This window comes from Lotus japonicus, chromosome 3 (genome assembly GCF_012489685.1).
Source record: "Lotus japonicus ecotype B-129 chromosome 3, LjGifu_v1.2".
NCBI lineage: Eukaryota > Viridiplantae > Streptophyta > Magnoliopsida > Fabales > Fabaceae > Lotus > Lotus japonicus.
The window spans coordinates 31,360,141-31,373,551 of NC_080043.1; the positions used below are offsets into that span (position 1 = coordinate 31,360,141).

Below are 13,411 nucleotides of genomic sequence, written 5' to 3' on the forward strand. Positions count from 1 at the left end.
AAAAGAAGAAAACAGTTTAAAAGACGTGTTTTCCAACATTTAGAAAACTGATATCTGACAACTAAAAGCTGAAACTGAAAACATCTTTTAGCTATTTTGGTTTCTTAGTTTTAAAAATTAAAAATGAGAATTGTTTTCAAAAACAGTTTTTGAAAACAGGTAGTACCAAACATATTTTCAGTTTTTAAAACAGTTTTGAAATCTGAAAACAGTTTTAAAAACTGCAAGCAATTTTGAAAACTGCAAACAAACAGACCCTAGCTCTTTACTAATCGAAATTTGCTCTTGTCCCTCTCAGCCTCAGTAACTCGAACATGTACATTTCCAAAATTTATGGATATTTTAGAAAATAAAATTTGAGGGACCAAAACTAAAAAAATTCTACTTTTTAGGGAAAAAACATATTTAATAAAGAAAACTTTAAGATAGCAAATATATCAAACTTTCTGAAGGCATATTCTGGAAACGTACAATGCAATAAGGAGATACTGCAATCTATTGAGCATAAAAAATGGCAAACAAAATCTTGTCTAAATGACCCATGATTAAGTTTGGGTTAAATAACCCACCATCCAATCACATTAGAGATAAGTGAGTTGGAATTTCTAGATTTTATTTATTAATTAATTTCCAACTCATTTATCTCCAATGTGATTGGATGGTGGGTTATTTAGCTCAAACTTTATTATGGGTCATTTAGACACCCCCATTTAACAAACACAAAGAAAGAAAGAAAGATACAATCAAAACATAGGTATTTAATTAATTTAATTAGCCCGTGCATTTCATAGCAGAGGAATCACAACATTTGACACACTATTTTTAATGAACTAATCATTCAGGAGTGGGGAAAAGAAAACTAGATAAAAGGGACAAATTAATATCCAAAAACCCACCCAGGCCCAGCAGACATAAAATTAAGGGGAGGAGTATTTACTATTTAGCACTCTCTCTCACCCATGTATAATACAAGTAATGAAAGGGAATGTGACTGTAGCTAGCTGAGCTCTAATATTGTGTAGAGTTGAGTGAGAAGGCTCGGCTCTGATGGTGGGCATGAGAGGCAGGTGCAGCGGTGGCAAGTGGCGGCGTTGGGGGTTTGCACTGGTAGCACTTGGCAAAAAGCCCAAATGTGTCAATTTGCCTTATAAAGTTGGTCATGCTAGCCCATCCTCCAAACCCAAACCCAATCACTAAAACCCAAACCACAATGAATGCATTGAAGACAAACATAGCAGTCCAGCTTGGCAGGAAGAAAGGAGGCTTCTCTGCAGCATTCTGCAAATAATAACAAAACAAAATTAGGTAACTTGGGAAACTGTTGCATTACTCAGAAAAATCCTTAAAAACGGGACCTGCAATGATGCCAAATAAGCAGATTTAACATGATTGTCGTCCACAATAACTAGCATGTACAAATTTATAGGTTTTTTTTTCACACTTTCCATCGTTTTTTTATTTATTATTTAGGTATTCCATACAACACCACAAAACTAATTCTCTCAAGACTCAAAAATCATATTAAGTAGGTATTATTTCGAAGATCACATTAAATGAGTAGACCTCTCACAACAAATTATTCTCCATACACAATACTCAGATTGAACCACCTAAGAACATCTCCAATGAGAGTTGCTTAATCCAGTTGGAGCACTTAAGCAACGGTTGTTTATTCTCTTTCATCTTGTTTTTTATTAAAAAATTATATTTTCTTTCATTCATGAACTTGAATAGTATCGTGACATTGAAATAATATGAATATATGAGGTATAAGGAGACCCAAACAAAAGTAAAATAAGCAATTGTGATTAGAGCGAATTCTGCTTGAGTTGCTTAAATTTTATGTGCCAGTTTGAGTTTACAAGAATAGTGTTTACGAAACCCAACTAGTAACTTTGCATTGAAAATACTCTTAACTTAAAAAGTTCAGGGTAATGCAACTTATTGGTACCATTCTCCTGATTTGAATTATTGGGGAAGAGATCAGTCAACCCCACCTGCTCATTAGGGGCATTAGGCATAGTACAATAATTGAACTGTAGCAAATAACTAGATGAAAATGACCCACCGCCAGCCATGATTCTACTTGTAATGTTTCCAAATCCAAGTCTTAAATGCTTTTGTACATTTGCTGCTAACCACTCTCTCCGTGACTAGCTCTCAGTTTGAGTTAATGCCATCTATCTAGTACCAAATTTGGATCTACTGTTATGTGTGTTTGTTTCAGACTTTCATAGGGCTAAAATCACGTTAACACATAAACTACACAGTCCTAGTACATTTGGATCAACTACTATTTTCTCGACCTTTCTCGAATCACCTGTTCTTCGATATGTAAATCTACCTGGTTTCTAGACATAAATTTAGTGCATGTTTAGTTCCATGATTTGCATAGAATTTAAAGGACTGTTTGCTCAGAAATTAAGACTTATATAACTTCTAACTAAAAGTGATTCTAGAGCATTTCTTTTCACAAAATCACTTCCAACCCAAAAGTAAAATCTTATCAGATTCCCAAAAACACTAAATCAAGGCAACTCAACTCTGGTAGCATCTAACTCTGACAGTGAACCCACTCATTAAAACCGGGGCAAAAGTAACAAAACATGAGATGATGGTAGGGTACAAAGGGCCAATTCCCACTCCTTATCTCTTCAATGAAAAAATAAAATACACAATACTAAAGAATTTTCTCTTTTTAACATTTCCTCTGTATAGCTGTTATTTTATTGGAAATTCTTTATTTTATCATCACAAGAACATGGAAAGAGACACAAAAATAAATGATAGGTGATTTCCATTCAGACACAGCTAAGAGATATAAGAGATATAGCTTGAGAATTAATTAAGTGTATGTTTGGATACACCATGAAAAAACTTATAGAGAAGCTAAAATCACGGGGCACGGCCATAAAATCTAAGGGAAATTGCTTCTCTTTACCGTGATTTTAATTCACCGTTTTCCACCATGTATCCAACATGCATGCAGTAAGATGTGAAAAGAATTTATTTACCTTTCTGGCAGAGGCTGTTCTGTAGGTGAGCATATGAGCAATGGCTGGGATGATGTAGACAGTGAAACTAACCAGTAGAGCCCCAACAGCAGAGTTTATGGGCCCAAAGAAAGGGAAGATAATAGCCAGGAACCATATAGGTATCACAACTGGCAATCTTGCCAGTGCCCTCAAACATATACTTTTGGTGTCATGCATCCCAATAACCTTCTCCCACACAAAATACAATGGAGTACAAGCAAACCCAAATGTGATGAACTGCATAAATTTATCAGGAAAAGGGGAAAGAAAGTTAGTATTAGGAATAATAGGGGATATGTTGGTTAGTATAAAAAGGAATTTTAACTTTTGTTAGCAAGTAGTTATAAAGAAAGTTTTCAACTTTATTTACTCCTTTATAATTTCAGTTTTTCTCTAGTTACATGTTAAGAATATGAATCAAACAGTACCATTATTAGAGTTTATTTAGTTTATAGAATTTCTACTGTATGAACATTGTTAGCAGTAGTTCTGGGAGTTATGTACTTTTATATTTTTATGAATATTTATCTTTGCTATTTATTTTTCAGATTAATTAATAGGTAAAAAGTAATTGTGAATTATGAATTTCTTGTGTTTAAGGGATCTAAGTATTCATGAAACAGAAAGTGTTAGTTTTCAGATCACACCCCTCTATATACAAGCCAGTCCTTTGAAGGATTCCCACAAATTCATATGCCCATCAATCTTTATTCTATTCAAATCTAAATTCAAGCTAGCTTTTTGTTTTTATTTTCCAAAAATGAAAATAATAATTCTTTAAGATGTGACATCTTTTCCTTAAAAGTAACTCATGGCTTTTTATAGCAAAGAAAGAAAAAGCGTTGGTTCCCTTATTAGCTTACCTGGTGAATGAGCATGAGGATAACGGCGGCGTCACGGAAGCCAGACTTAGGGAGGAGAGAGAAGGCGTTGGAGTGGTTAAGCAACTCATCACCGAAAGCCCAGTAAACGGAAACGGCGGAAGGAATCGTTAGTGTGTAAACGTACAAAGTGGCTATCAAGTAAATGTACTTGAACTTTTGAGGTTTCCACATGGCATGCATAATTTCTCTGCAACATTTGTCACCATTATTCACTTTACACATAAAGAACTATGAAGAGAAGAATAATAATAATCACAATAAAAAAAGGAAGTCTAAAATTTCCATAAATGGGGGAATCACATTGTGAGTTTGTTATGATTTCATTCATGAACCTAACATGTTCATGGAACTAGAACTTTGTGCAGCAGGTCAAGGACAAAAATTACCTACCAATACAATAACTACCGACCTTCCAAAAAATCTGTAACTTTTCATTATTCTAAGTTTTGATTAATTACAAAAAGAGGAATAATATAAAAAGAGAGATAAGTTATTTCTACTTAATTAAGTAATAGATAAGGAGGGATGTCATAAGGTAATGAGTTTTGGGCATGTAAGAAATGAAATAATTCATGTGTTCCACCAAATAATTTGAAGTTTTTAAAATAATTTCTGACATAGTATCAGAATTTATATGACTAAATAAAAAAAAGTACTAACTGTATTAAAATTGAGAATAATATTTTTATTTTTTGTGTTAGACGGATTTCTCTATCTGATTTAAGGAACAAGACTATTTTTGTTAAAAAAATTATGAAAGTCTCTTCTAACAATAACATTATGATTTTCACATACTTAAACTTAGGAACCTATTTATTGATTTTTTTTATTATGTGTTAAATTTTCACATTCCTTATCCTTACTAATTTTTTCTAGTTCCGCCCAAATGATTCATTTGCATGATTTTGTTGAAGTCCATGACCAGCAAATGCTGCAAAGAGTAGGATAGAAACTGAGTAAAAGAAAGCATAGTGCTTAGAAAAAGGTCAACTTACACAGTAACAGCGTGTCCACCAAACGTGTACAAAATGTTAGTGGCTCCGGTGAAGTATAGCACTAGCTTTGATGGACCCGTGTGTTTGACGTTTTCTATCTGCAGTAACATAACATGATTCGCAAGATCAAAACATCATCACATCAATTAAGCGCATCTTTAGAGACACGGTGAAAAATCAAGACGAAGTCAAAATCATGTTGATTAAAAACAATTTTATTTTAGCTTTCAAAGCTGTTGACCGTGATTTTGAGTTCATTGTAATTTTTCATAGTGTATCCAAACATGCAATAACAACTGTTTCAATTCAAGGATGAGAAAAAACAGTTATCTACCTGGCCATGAGCAATAGCTGCTATAGCCATGTACCAAGCCGTGTAAGTTGTCATTCCAAGACCCAGAAATGACCAGATTCGGTAATTGTGAAAAGAAGGTATGAACACAGTGGTGGCACAGCATGCTCCAAAGATATAAGTCCAAGTCCTTTTGTCCAATTTGTCATTTATGTAATAGATGTTACTGATTCCAACAAAAAAGAAACGCCAAAATGTGTTGTCATCAGATGAAAGGAAGTTCAAAAACCCCAGTTTCAGATCACGTAGAATCAAATTGCTCTGAAAATCAAAGCAAATATCTCACCTTGCACATGCTATAAGCTGAATCACTGATCCAAATAGAAGGAAAGTACAGTTGAAAGCCAGCCCCAATGCTTTCCAATATGTACCTAGTAACCCATCAAGCACCTCGAACCACTGAAATCCAGAACTGGCATTTCAGTATCTTTTTTCTCATAATTGAATATATATAAACTTCTTCACATAATTGATTGAGAATATGAACTTGATTGTTCGTACAATCATGCAACTAACTTAATTACTACAAACACTAACCTGGATGACATGGTTCTTGAAGCTAACATTTTCCTTTTCCTTTCTAGTGCGGTACTCCATGTAGAGGACACTGATTAAGTAAGCAGTCCAGCTTCCAACAAGGCCATAAAACACCTGAAACAAGATGCCTGATAACATGCCCAGTTGTGAGAATGAATATGGCAGTGTCAACAGCACTTGAGCAACCTATAAAAATGGGAACATTGGCAATTAAGAGACTGATTTCTTGAAGGGTAATTTGAGTAATTGGAATTTAATTGGTTTTGTAAATTTACTTGATTTGAAGCACAGCTGAACCATGCATCCCATACAGAACCACCATGCCAGAGGAAGCTCTTGAGGCTGACCAAGGACTGGTCTTGACCACTGTCTTCCTCCCTGGTGCCACCACCACCATGCTCAGTCTCGGTGGCGGCGGAGACTATTGCTTCTTCTGATTGTTTCTGGGACAACATTGTCTCTGTTTTCCTCAAAAGGGAAGGTGGATCTGAAATACATAAAGGAGACAGTAAATGAGACAAGAATCATGATCAAAACGCAGCCCCAGAAAACGAAAGCCAAGAAAAAAAGAAAAAAAGACCCCAGATCCAGAGAATTGAAATTCCATTGCAGAATTCCAAAAAATATAAAATTAAAAAAATAAAAAACTTCAACTTTTCTCACACAAATCCAAAAGAACAGAGATGTGGGGAACAGAGAAAAGAAAAATTCAAAAAAATTAAGAAGTGGGCACACAAGAAAATCCAATACAAATCACTTCCAAGTTCCCACTACCTTCTTCTGAGATATCACTTTCTCCTAAAGCTTGAAGGACTCAGAGAACTCAGGTGATAGATCTTCCTACCAAGGTTTTGATTTGGTCTTAGACTCTCACTGTTGAACTTAACTCACTGCCACTAATCCAATTGTGATGATGACAAAAACTCATTCAACGAAAGCTTTTAATGCAAGGAAATCTTCAAGTTTCAGAACCTTGAAAATTTATTAGCACAATAAAAGCCACCGCTTCAAAGCCGCCACAAATTTACACAGAAATAATGCAGGAAAAAGCAGGGAAAGGACAGAGAACTCTACAGCTTTGGTGTTACTAATATTTTTGGTTCCTAGACTCTGAGATTAGGACTATAAAAAGACACTTTTCGTTACTATTCAACAAGATTTGGTGTATATATAAATGGATGGGGTGTTTTTGTTTTTATAATATATAGCCAAAAGGAAAGTAGAGAGAGTGTGAAAGAAGGGAAGTAACTAAACAAGGGTACTGTGTTGTGTAGTAGTAGTAATGCTTATGTTGCTTTTTCTGGTTCTCTTTCTAATCTCAACGGAGAAAGCAAAGAGGTGGTGAGGGTTGAAAACCCACCTCACTGTTTTGTTCCAAATTCTGATTCGATTCTTGGTGGGGATGAAATGATGACACAGAATTTGGAGATCAAAGGGACTGGACGTTGTTCTAATCAGTGTATAAGAAGTGAAGGGAAAGAATGACCTCTGTTTTTATAGTGCCATAAAAGCAGCTTCAACGGCCAAGATAATAGATTATTAATTGAATTGTTAGAAATTAAGTAATGCCCCACTCCACACTTGATCGTCAGATTTCATCCGATGATTCTCAAGTTTTTGTGTTTCTTTTCTTTAATTAAGAGTGTAACCTATTGTATGCTTAGATTTTCATTGAACTCAAAGCTATTTAAATTAACTTGGCAATTTCTTGTTTTTTATTCATTTATGAAATTCATTGTTCCAAATTCTATTTTCTCCTCTTTTTATTTTTTTTATTTTCCTCTCACATCTCACATCATATATTTCATTTAGGGCGAGCTCTTCCAAGCCACTCCGGATTTTTGAGGCAGTGATGCCACCCATATGTGGCTCTATAGGAAACCGACCTGTGTAACTTCGTGCCTTGTCAGCGTTTGACCAAGGAAAGTATTCAGTTCTCTGACTTTAGTCCCTGAACTTTACATAATTTATAAAATTGCATTTACGTAATTTACCGAAAATGAAAATAAAAAAAGAAAACAAGTAAAATAAGAATAATTTGAAAACCTAAAACCCAAATCCCAAGAAATTTTATGAAACCCTAAAACCCAAATCTAACCCCAATTCAAATTCAAAAATCACAATTCCATTTAAGAACCCTAATCGGCATCACACTCTGTAACAACGGTGGAAACTCATTTCTACCGTCATTCGCCGGCGCCGGTCATAACCTTTCCGCTGTTGCCCGAAGATCGAATTGAAAGCATTCGTGTACTCCTCCCTCTATCTGCACAGAACACGATTCAGCCATACACGCTCACCACGAAGGCCACCCTTTTGCAGCACCAAGGTATTCTCTGGTTGTTTTCACTCGCTTATTTAAGTGTCTGATTGGAATTAACTGACTTGTTGTGAGGTACATTGTTCATGCATGATCAAAACTAGCTTCTGGGCATTCAAATTCCATTTTTATGTTGATCTGCTACTCCAACTCATGTCCAGTGTGGTTCCATACTGTCGGATTTTTTCTTAAAAGACTGCCTTTTGGCTAAGATCCAGTGTAGTATTAGTTGTTATTAGTTTAGTACTTTGATATTACAGCTTATGATGAAAACTTATGGAAGAAAACATAGGTCAACTTTATATGCATTTGTTGACAACCTTTTGTTTGATCTGTTACTTGCTACGAAGTTGCTTATACTTAAACTGGCACCAATTTTGTGCTTGTGATAACGTTCTGAAGGGACCCTCTTGAATCAACACAGAGATCTCACCCCTCCCTGGAATTAATACTTTCTCATTTGTTGAATAGGCAATGGAGAGTTCTTCATCTTCTTCCTGTACAAGAAGGTTATCATCATCGCTTGGGGGGGAGAACTTCCTACTGTGCTTTTGTGGTGTACAAGCCACTATCAAACATTCTAATACTGAAAAGAACCTTAGGAGGAAGTTTTGGGGTTGTGGAAGATATGGCTTACCTCCCATAATACCCTGCAAATTTTTTGTGTGGTGTGATGAAATTAATCCAGGTTTGTATAGGGTTTTCAATGGATTAGTAAAGATGTACAGAGACATGAAGGAAGAGGTGGAAGACCAAAAGGGGAAAATTTTATGCTTGGAGAAAGAGTTGGAGACAACTAAGGAAACATTGGAAACAACAATGCTGGAAGTTGCTTCTCTTGAGAAGAAATTTAAAATAACAATTAATTGTGCAGTTTTTATTATTATTGCTCTAATGTTGTTGCATTTTGTTGTGCCCAGTATGGCTTAGTTAGTTTATATGTGTTCTTTCGACCCAAACGACTGTAGTTACTATGAAGCTGATTCTCTAACACGTCTGTATTTTGTACAATGAATGAATTCTAGTGTTCATCATGTTAATTGATTGATTAAAATTGTCATGACAACATTACAACAAAGATGTCAGATACACTGTTACTTTGCACCCTACATTTGGTGGAAAACAGATCTTAAATGGTTTGAGTCCAGAATTTTAATCTAAAAAAATGTTAGTATGTTATTTTTTTGTCAAGCCAATTTTAAACTTAATAAGAAGTCTTTGCTGCATGCTTATGCTGAAAACCAGAATTTTGATCAAACTTGTATGTGGTATGCCTCAAGCTAATGTTAACACTTAACATAATGGGAAAGAACAGAATTAGAAGCTAATAAACGTAGTTTAAATAGAATCTTAAAGGTACAATTGGAAATTCAGATCAATTAGATACTGGAACATTGTATCTTCCTAAGAGTTGCCCTCTACAAGCTATTTCTGTACAAGGTGACCGAAAGATGTTAGTGAGGAATTAGATATTGAAACACGGTGAAACAACCTTCCATTGTTATTTGATAGAGTTAAAACACGGTGAAACAACCTGATTTGATCATTGTGGAGCTTGGTTACTGGCATAGACACATGAGTGGTGAGTTGGTTGTAGCTCAACAAGGAAGAAGGGTGCGAGAATGGTTGTAGGGTGGTGGTATGCGGCGGTGGAAACTACATAGAGTGTGGAGTTGAGGAGAGCGTGTAGTAATGGTGGTGATGACAGGTGAGAAGAGTGTGAAGAAGGGGTGGTGTTGACAGTTGAGGAGGGTATGAAGAAGGTGTGAGGGTGTGAAGTTGGGTAAGAAGGACAAGGTGGAATTCAAGGAACTAGCAGACCTACAGGGGCTGATAAATAATTTATGCTACACCTATGCAAGGTGCACTTGATAAGGGACCCAAGATTCGTAGCATCCTGGTCTGTTTCTTTCTCACGACCAAGGCTCGTCTTGTTCTGGTCCAGGTCGTTAAAATGAACCTCTGAGACAACGTTCTCCGAGCTGCAGCAAGCTCTCTTTATATTCAGCATCGATTTACTGCTGGTCCTCTTGTTCCTCATGACCAAGCCTCGTCCAATTCTGGTGAAGTGCACAGAATAAACACAGTGTGTGTTTGGTTTCAAATCTGGAGAAGCCAAACGTGGATCCAGAAATCCAAAAGCAACTTGCTTCTATAAACGTGGATCGGGGCCAAACGTGGATCCTGAATGGGTTTTCCAAACACACTCACAAACGGCCTCCAAAGAGCATTTTCTACTGGAACAAGGTCCCATTCTATTTAGCTTCTTTGCGAATGCAGACTGATGAAGGATGGTTAGGGAACTGTGGATCTGAGTAGCCAAATCCTGAAAGAGCAAATAAAACATTGGAGAGGAAAAACATCAAAACTGAGAGAAATGTGAAAGGGGATTTGTGTGACAAGAAGGAGAAATGAAACCCTATTTATCGAACCTGCACTCGCATAGAAATTAACGGAATTAATGGTCAAAGTTTGGGACTTGGGTTTTTTTGGCAAAGAACAGTTTTGGGCCAGTTCCCAATGCTTAAGCACAGTCTGGAGATGGCATCACATCAACCAAGTGAGAAAAAGAGAATTCAGAGCAACGAAAATTGTGTACAAGTCTTTATTGTTGTTTTTTTTATGCATCGAAAAATGTATTTACAGTTGATGAAATAAAAACACTATAAATAAATAAAATAAATAATTTATTCTGACTATTATATCTGTTTAGTAAAATAAATAAAATTGGGCTTAAGTAGGAAAGTTTTTATGCTGCAGTCACATTGACAGAAAAGCAGAAATTGGGAGAAGAAGAACAAGCTGCACTTATTTAAATTGAACTCTCTTATAGGCTTATAGCTTGGTCTATGCATAAGAACATCATCAATAACAAGAATTTGTTTTAGGTTTTCCTATAAGTAACCCTTATCATTCCTATTTCCTAAGTGTAAATTTGTTAGCTGCTTGTTGATGGGAAGAAGGCTTCTGTGTGAGAGAGTGTTGAAAGAAAACATTTAAATATGTAAGTCCAAAATAAAAACACTATAAAGATGATTCATTTGAGTCTTACAAACATGTTTTCATTACAAGTCATTTACCTCAAAACCTGGATGGTTAAATAAACGTTATACCTTCAGAAATGCAAAACGTAACCTATCGAATTTCATCAAATCATTTATTCTGTTGAGTAAATTTTGTCAAGGAAAAGTATTTGAAAATATAAAAACTTTTTAACACTTCAAACAATAAAGACCAGTTGCTTGTGAACAAGGCCATGTAGTAGAAAGACCAGTGACGGATCCAGAAATGTTTGTTTGTGGGGCAATATGTCCAAAAAAAAAATCTTTGCAAAATTTTTTATAAGAATCATTTTAATCAAAAAAACAAGTGAAAAATGACAATATGGTTTGTTGGTTTACTGCTAAATGGAAGGCCAATAAAAAAATGAAAACCAAGTGATGCATAATAGCTCTTACATATATAATGGGTAGCAGCAAATTCTTCGAAAAAATTAACGATTAATGTCTTCCACCAAAGAAAAGCTTTGGTGGGATATTGTGAGGGAAATTTGGAAAGGAGGAAGTTGGGGTCGGTTCATGTAATTTTCCAACTCATATGAGAAAAGACACATTGAACAAAAACAGAGAAATAAAAACTACAAAATGCTGGAATATTGTAACTCTCTAAAAAAGAAAAGTAAAAGAATGATCCAACAGACATTTTTACTAGAACATAAAACATAGAAAAGTAGATAACAATCACAGAATCTCTCGTAGTATGGGGGCACAACCAAATTCCTTGAACGGGGGCAATATTATAGTATCCATTATATGTTGATATATTGCTTAAGATTTCCGTGGGGTCATTTGCCCCCATACTGTTGTATGTGCGTCCTTCCCTGAGAAAGACCACACAAGTTTCAAAAGACACTAAAAATAAGAATGGGTAAGTGCGAGATGAGAGAGTGATCCCTCAACTACATCTGCAAGTATAATAAGAAGGCTAAGCGATTAGCCATGCAAAATAGATAAGGCAAGTAAAATATAGTTGCATGACATAGTGTACTTATCTCTTAGTTATATAGCCTTGAACTGCCCCGGCACCAACAATAGGACTTTCAGGGAGATGAGAACACTTACAAGCAAAAACATCACCATATATAACAGGAGCACTTCATTCCAATCAAGTGTCCATAATCACAAATGACAAACCATAGTTCAAAACCACAAATTACATACCAAATCTCAACTTTCCAAAAACAAACCATTGTCACCAAATTCCAAACCAAACCATTGTCCCGAAATCACAAATAACAGTCCAAATCACAAATAACAGTCCAAATTACAGACCAAATCACAAATAACAGTCCAAACCACTGTCACAAATAACAGTCCAAACCATTGCCACAAATATTACAAACCATTACCACAACACACACACAATTGTCCATAAACAGTCACAAATCAGATTGATTCCTTGTTCTTTGGGTATTCGTTCCACCATTTGAAGGCATTTGCAATGACCTCATTGAGGCATAGGTTGTGTGGCTTGATCACCAAGTCCACAGCAAGCCGTAACCTTGTCTCATCGGACACCTACGTAAACAGAAGTTCAAAATATAAGAAAAGAAATGGTCCAAAGGTAATACACACACACACATGGGAATATATGTATAAATTAAGCAAAAATAACAAAGGATTACAAAAATCCTATAGTTTTCAGCCCAAACACTGTCCGTCATCCAAGTAGACACCCAAACCCCGCAATCGTTCCTGTCAAGTGTCAAGGAACGCTTTAGTAAATTGCAATTAAATTGAAAAACAAAATTGACGTCTGCTTATTTCTTACGATCCAGGGTCCTGCTCTCCAATGTCCTCCGGCTCAATGACATCGAACTCAGCCATGGCTGGAAAACCCGGGGGAGTGGAGAAACTTGGCAGTGCAAACAACTCGTCAAGGAAAATACCCTGCATGAGATTTTACATAAATAGAAGATCAACAAAGTGTCAAGCACATATAAACATACGTAATCATGTTGATACTTACCAATCTAATACATTTTCTCCGCCTGATCTGTCTACGGGCTGCATTTGGTAATGAGTCCAGCAAAATGATTTTCTTTGCAGTCACCTCAACCACAGCCATATACCAATGATTGTTTTCATCATTAATAGGGATGAATATCTGCAAAAAAAACATGAATCCAGACTTGAGCAACAAACAATGACATAAATTGAAAGAAAGTGTAAGTCTAAGCATGCTAGCTACAATGCAATTGTTTACCTTCCTCACTCTTGCCGGGTCTC

General features: G+C 35.7%; 1 protein-coding gene across 2 annotated transcripts; it reads right to left on the reverse strand.

Annotated features, from left to right (window-relative positions):
* Positions 1 to 738: 738 nt before the first annotated feature.
* LOC130749283 (auxin transporter-like protein 4) lies at positions 739 to 7,312 on the reverse strand. Of its 2 annotated transcripts, none has more exons than XM_057602619.1 (9): positions 7,164 to 7,312; positions 6,079 to 6,290; positions 5,804 to 5,989; positions 5,553 to 5,665; positions 5,249 to 5,432; positions 4,915 to 5,012; positions 3,899 to 4,106; positions 3,015 to 3,272; positions 739 to 1,278 (listed from the first exon to the last, which is right to left on the reverse strand). In XM_057602619.1, exons 2-9 carry the CDS (start codon positions 6,256 to 6,258, stop codon positions 1,009 to 1,011), a joined length of 1,497 nt encoding a protein of 498 aa, XP_057458602.1. In that variant the 5' UTR covers positions 6,259 to 6,290; positions 7,164 to 7,312; the 3' UTR covers positions 739 to 1,008. The 2 variants fall into 2 exon arrangements, with proteins under 2 accessions (XP_057458602.1, XP_057458601.1); XM_057602618.1 differs by having other exon boundaries at positions 6,578 to 7,269.
* Positions 7,313 to 13,411: the final 6,099 nt, after the last annotated feature.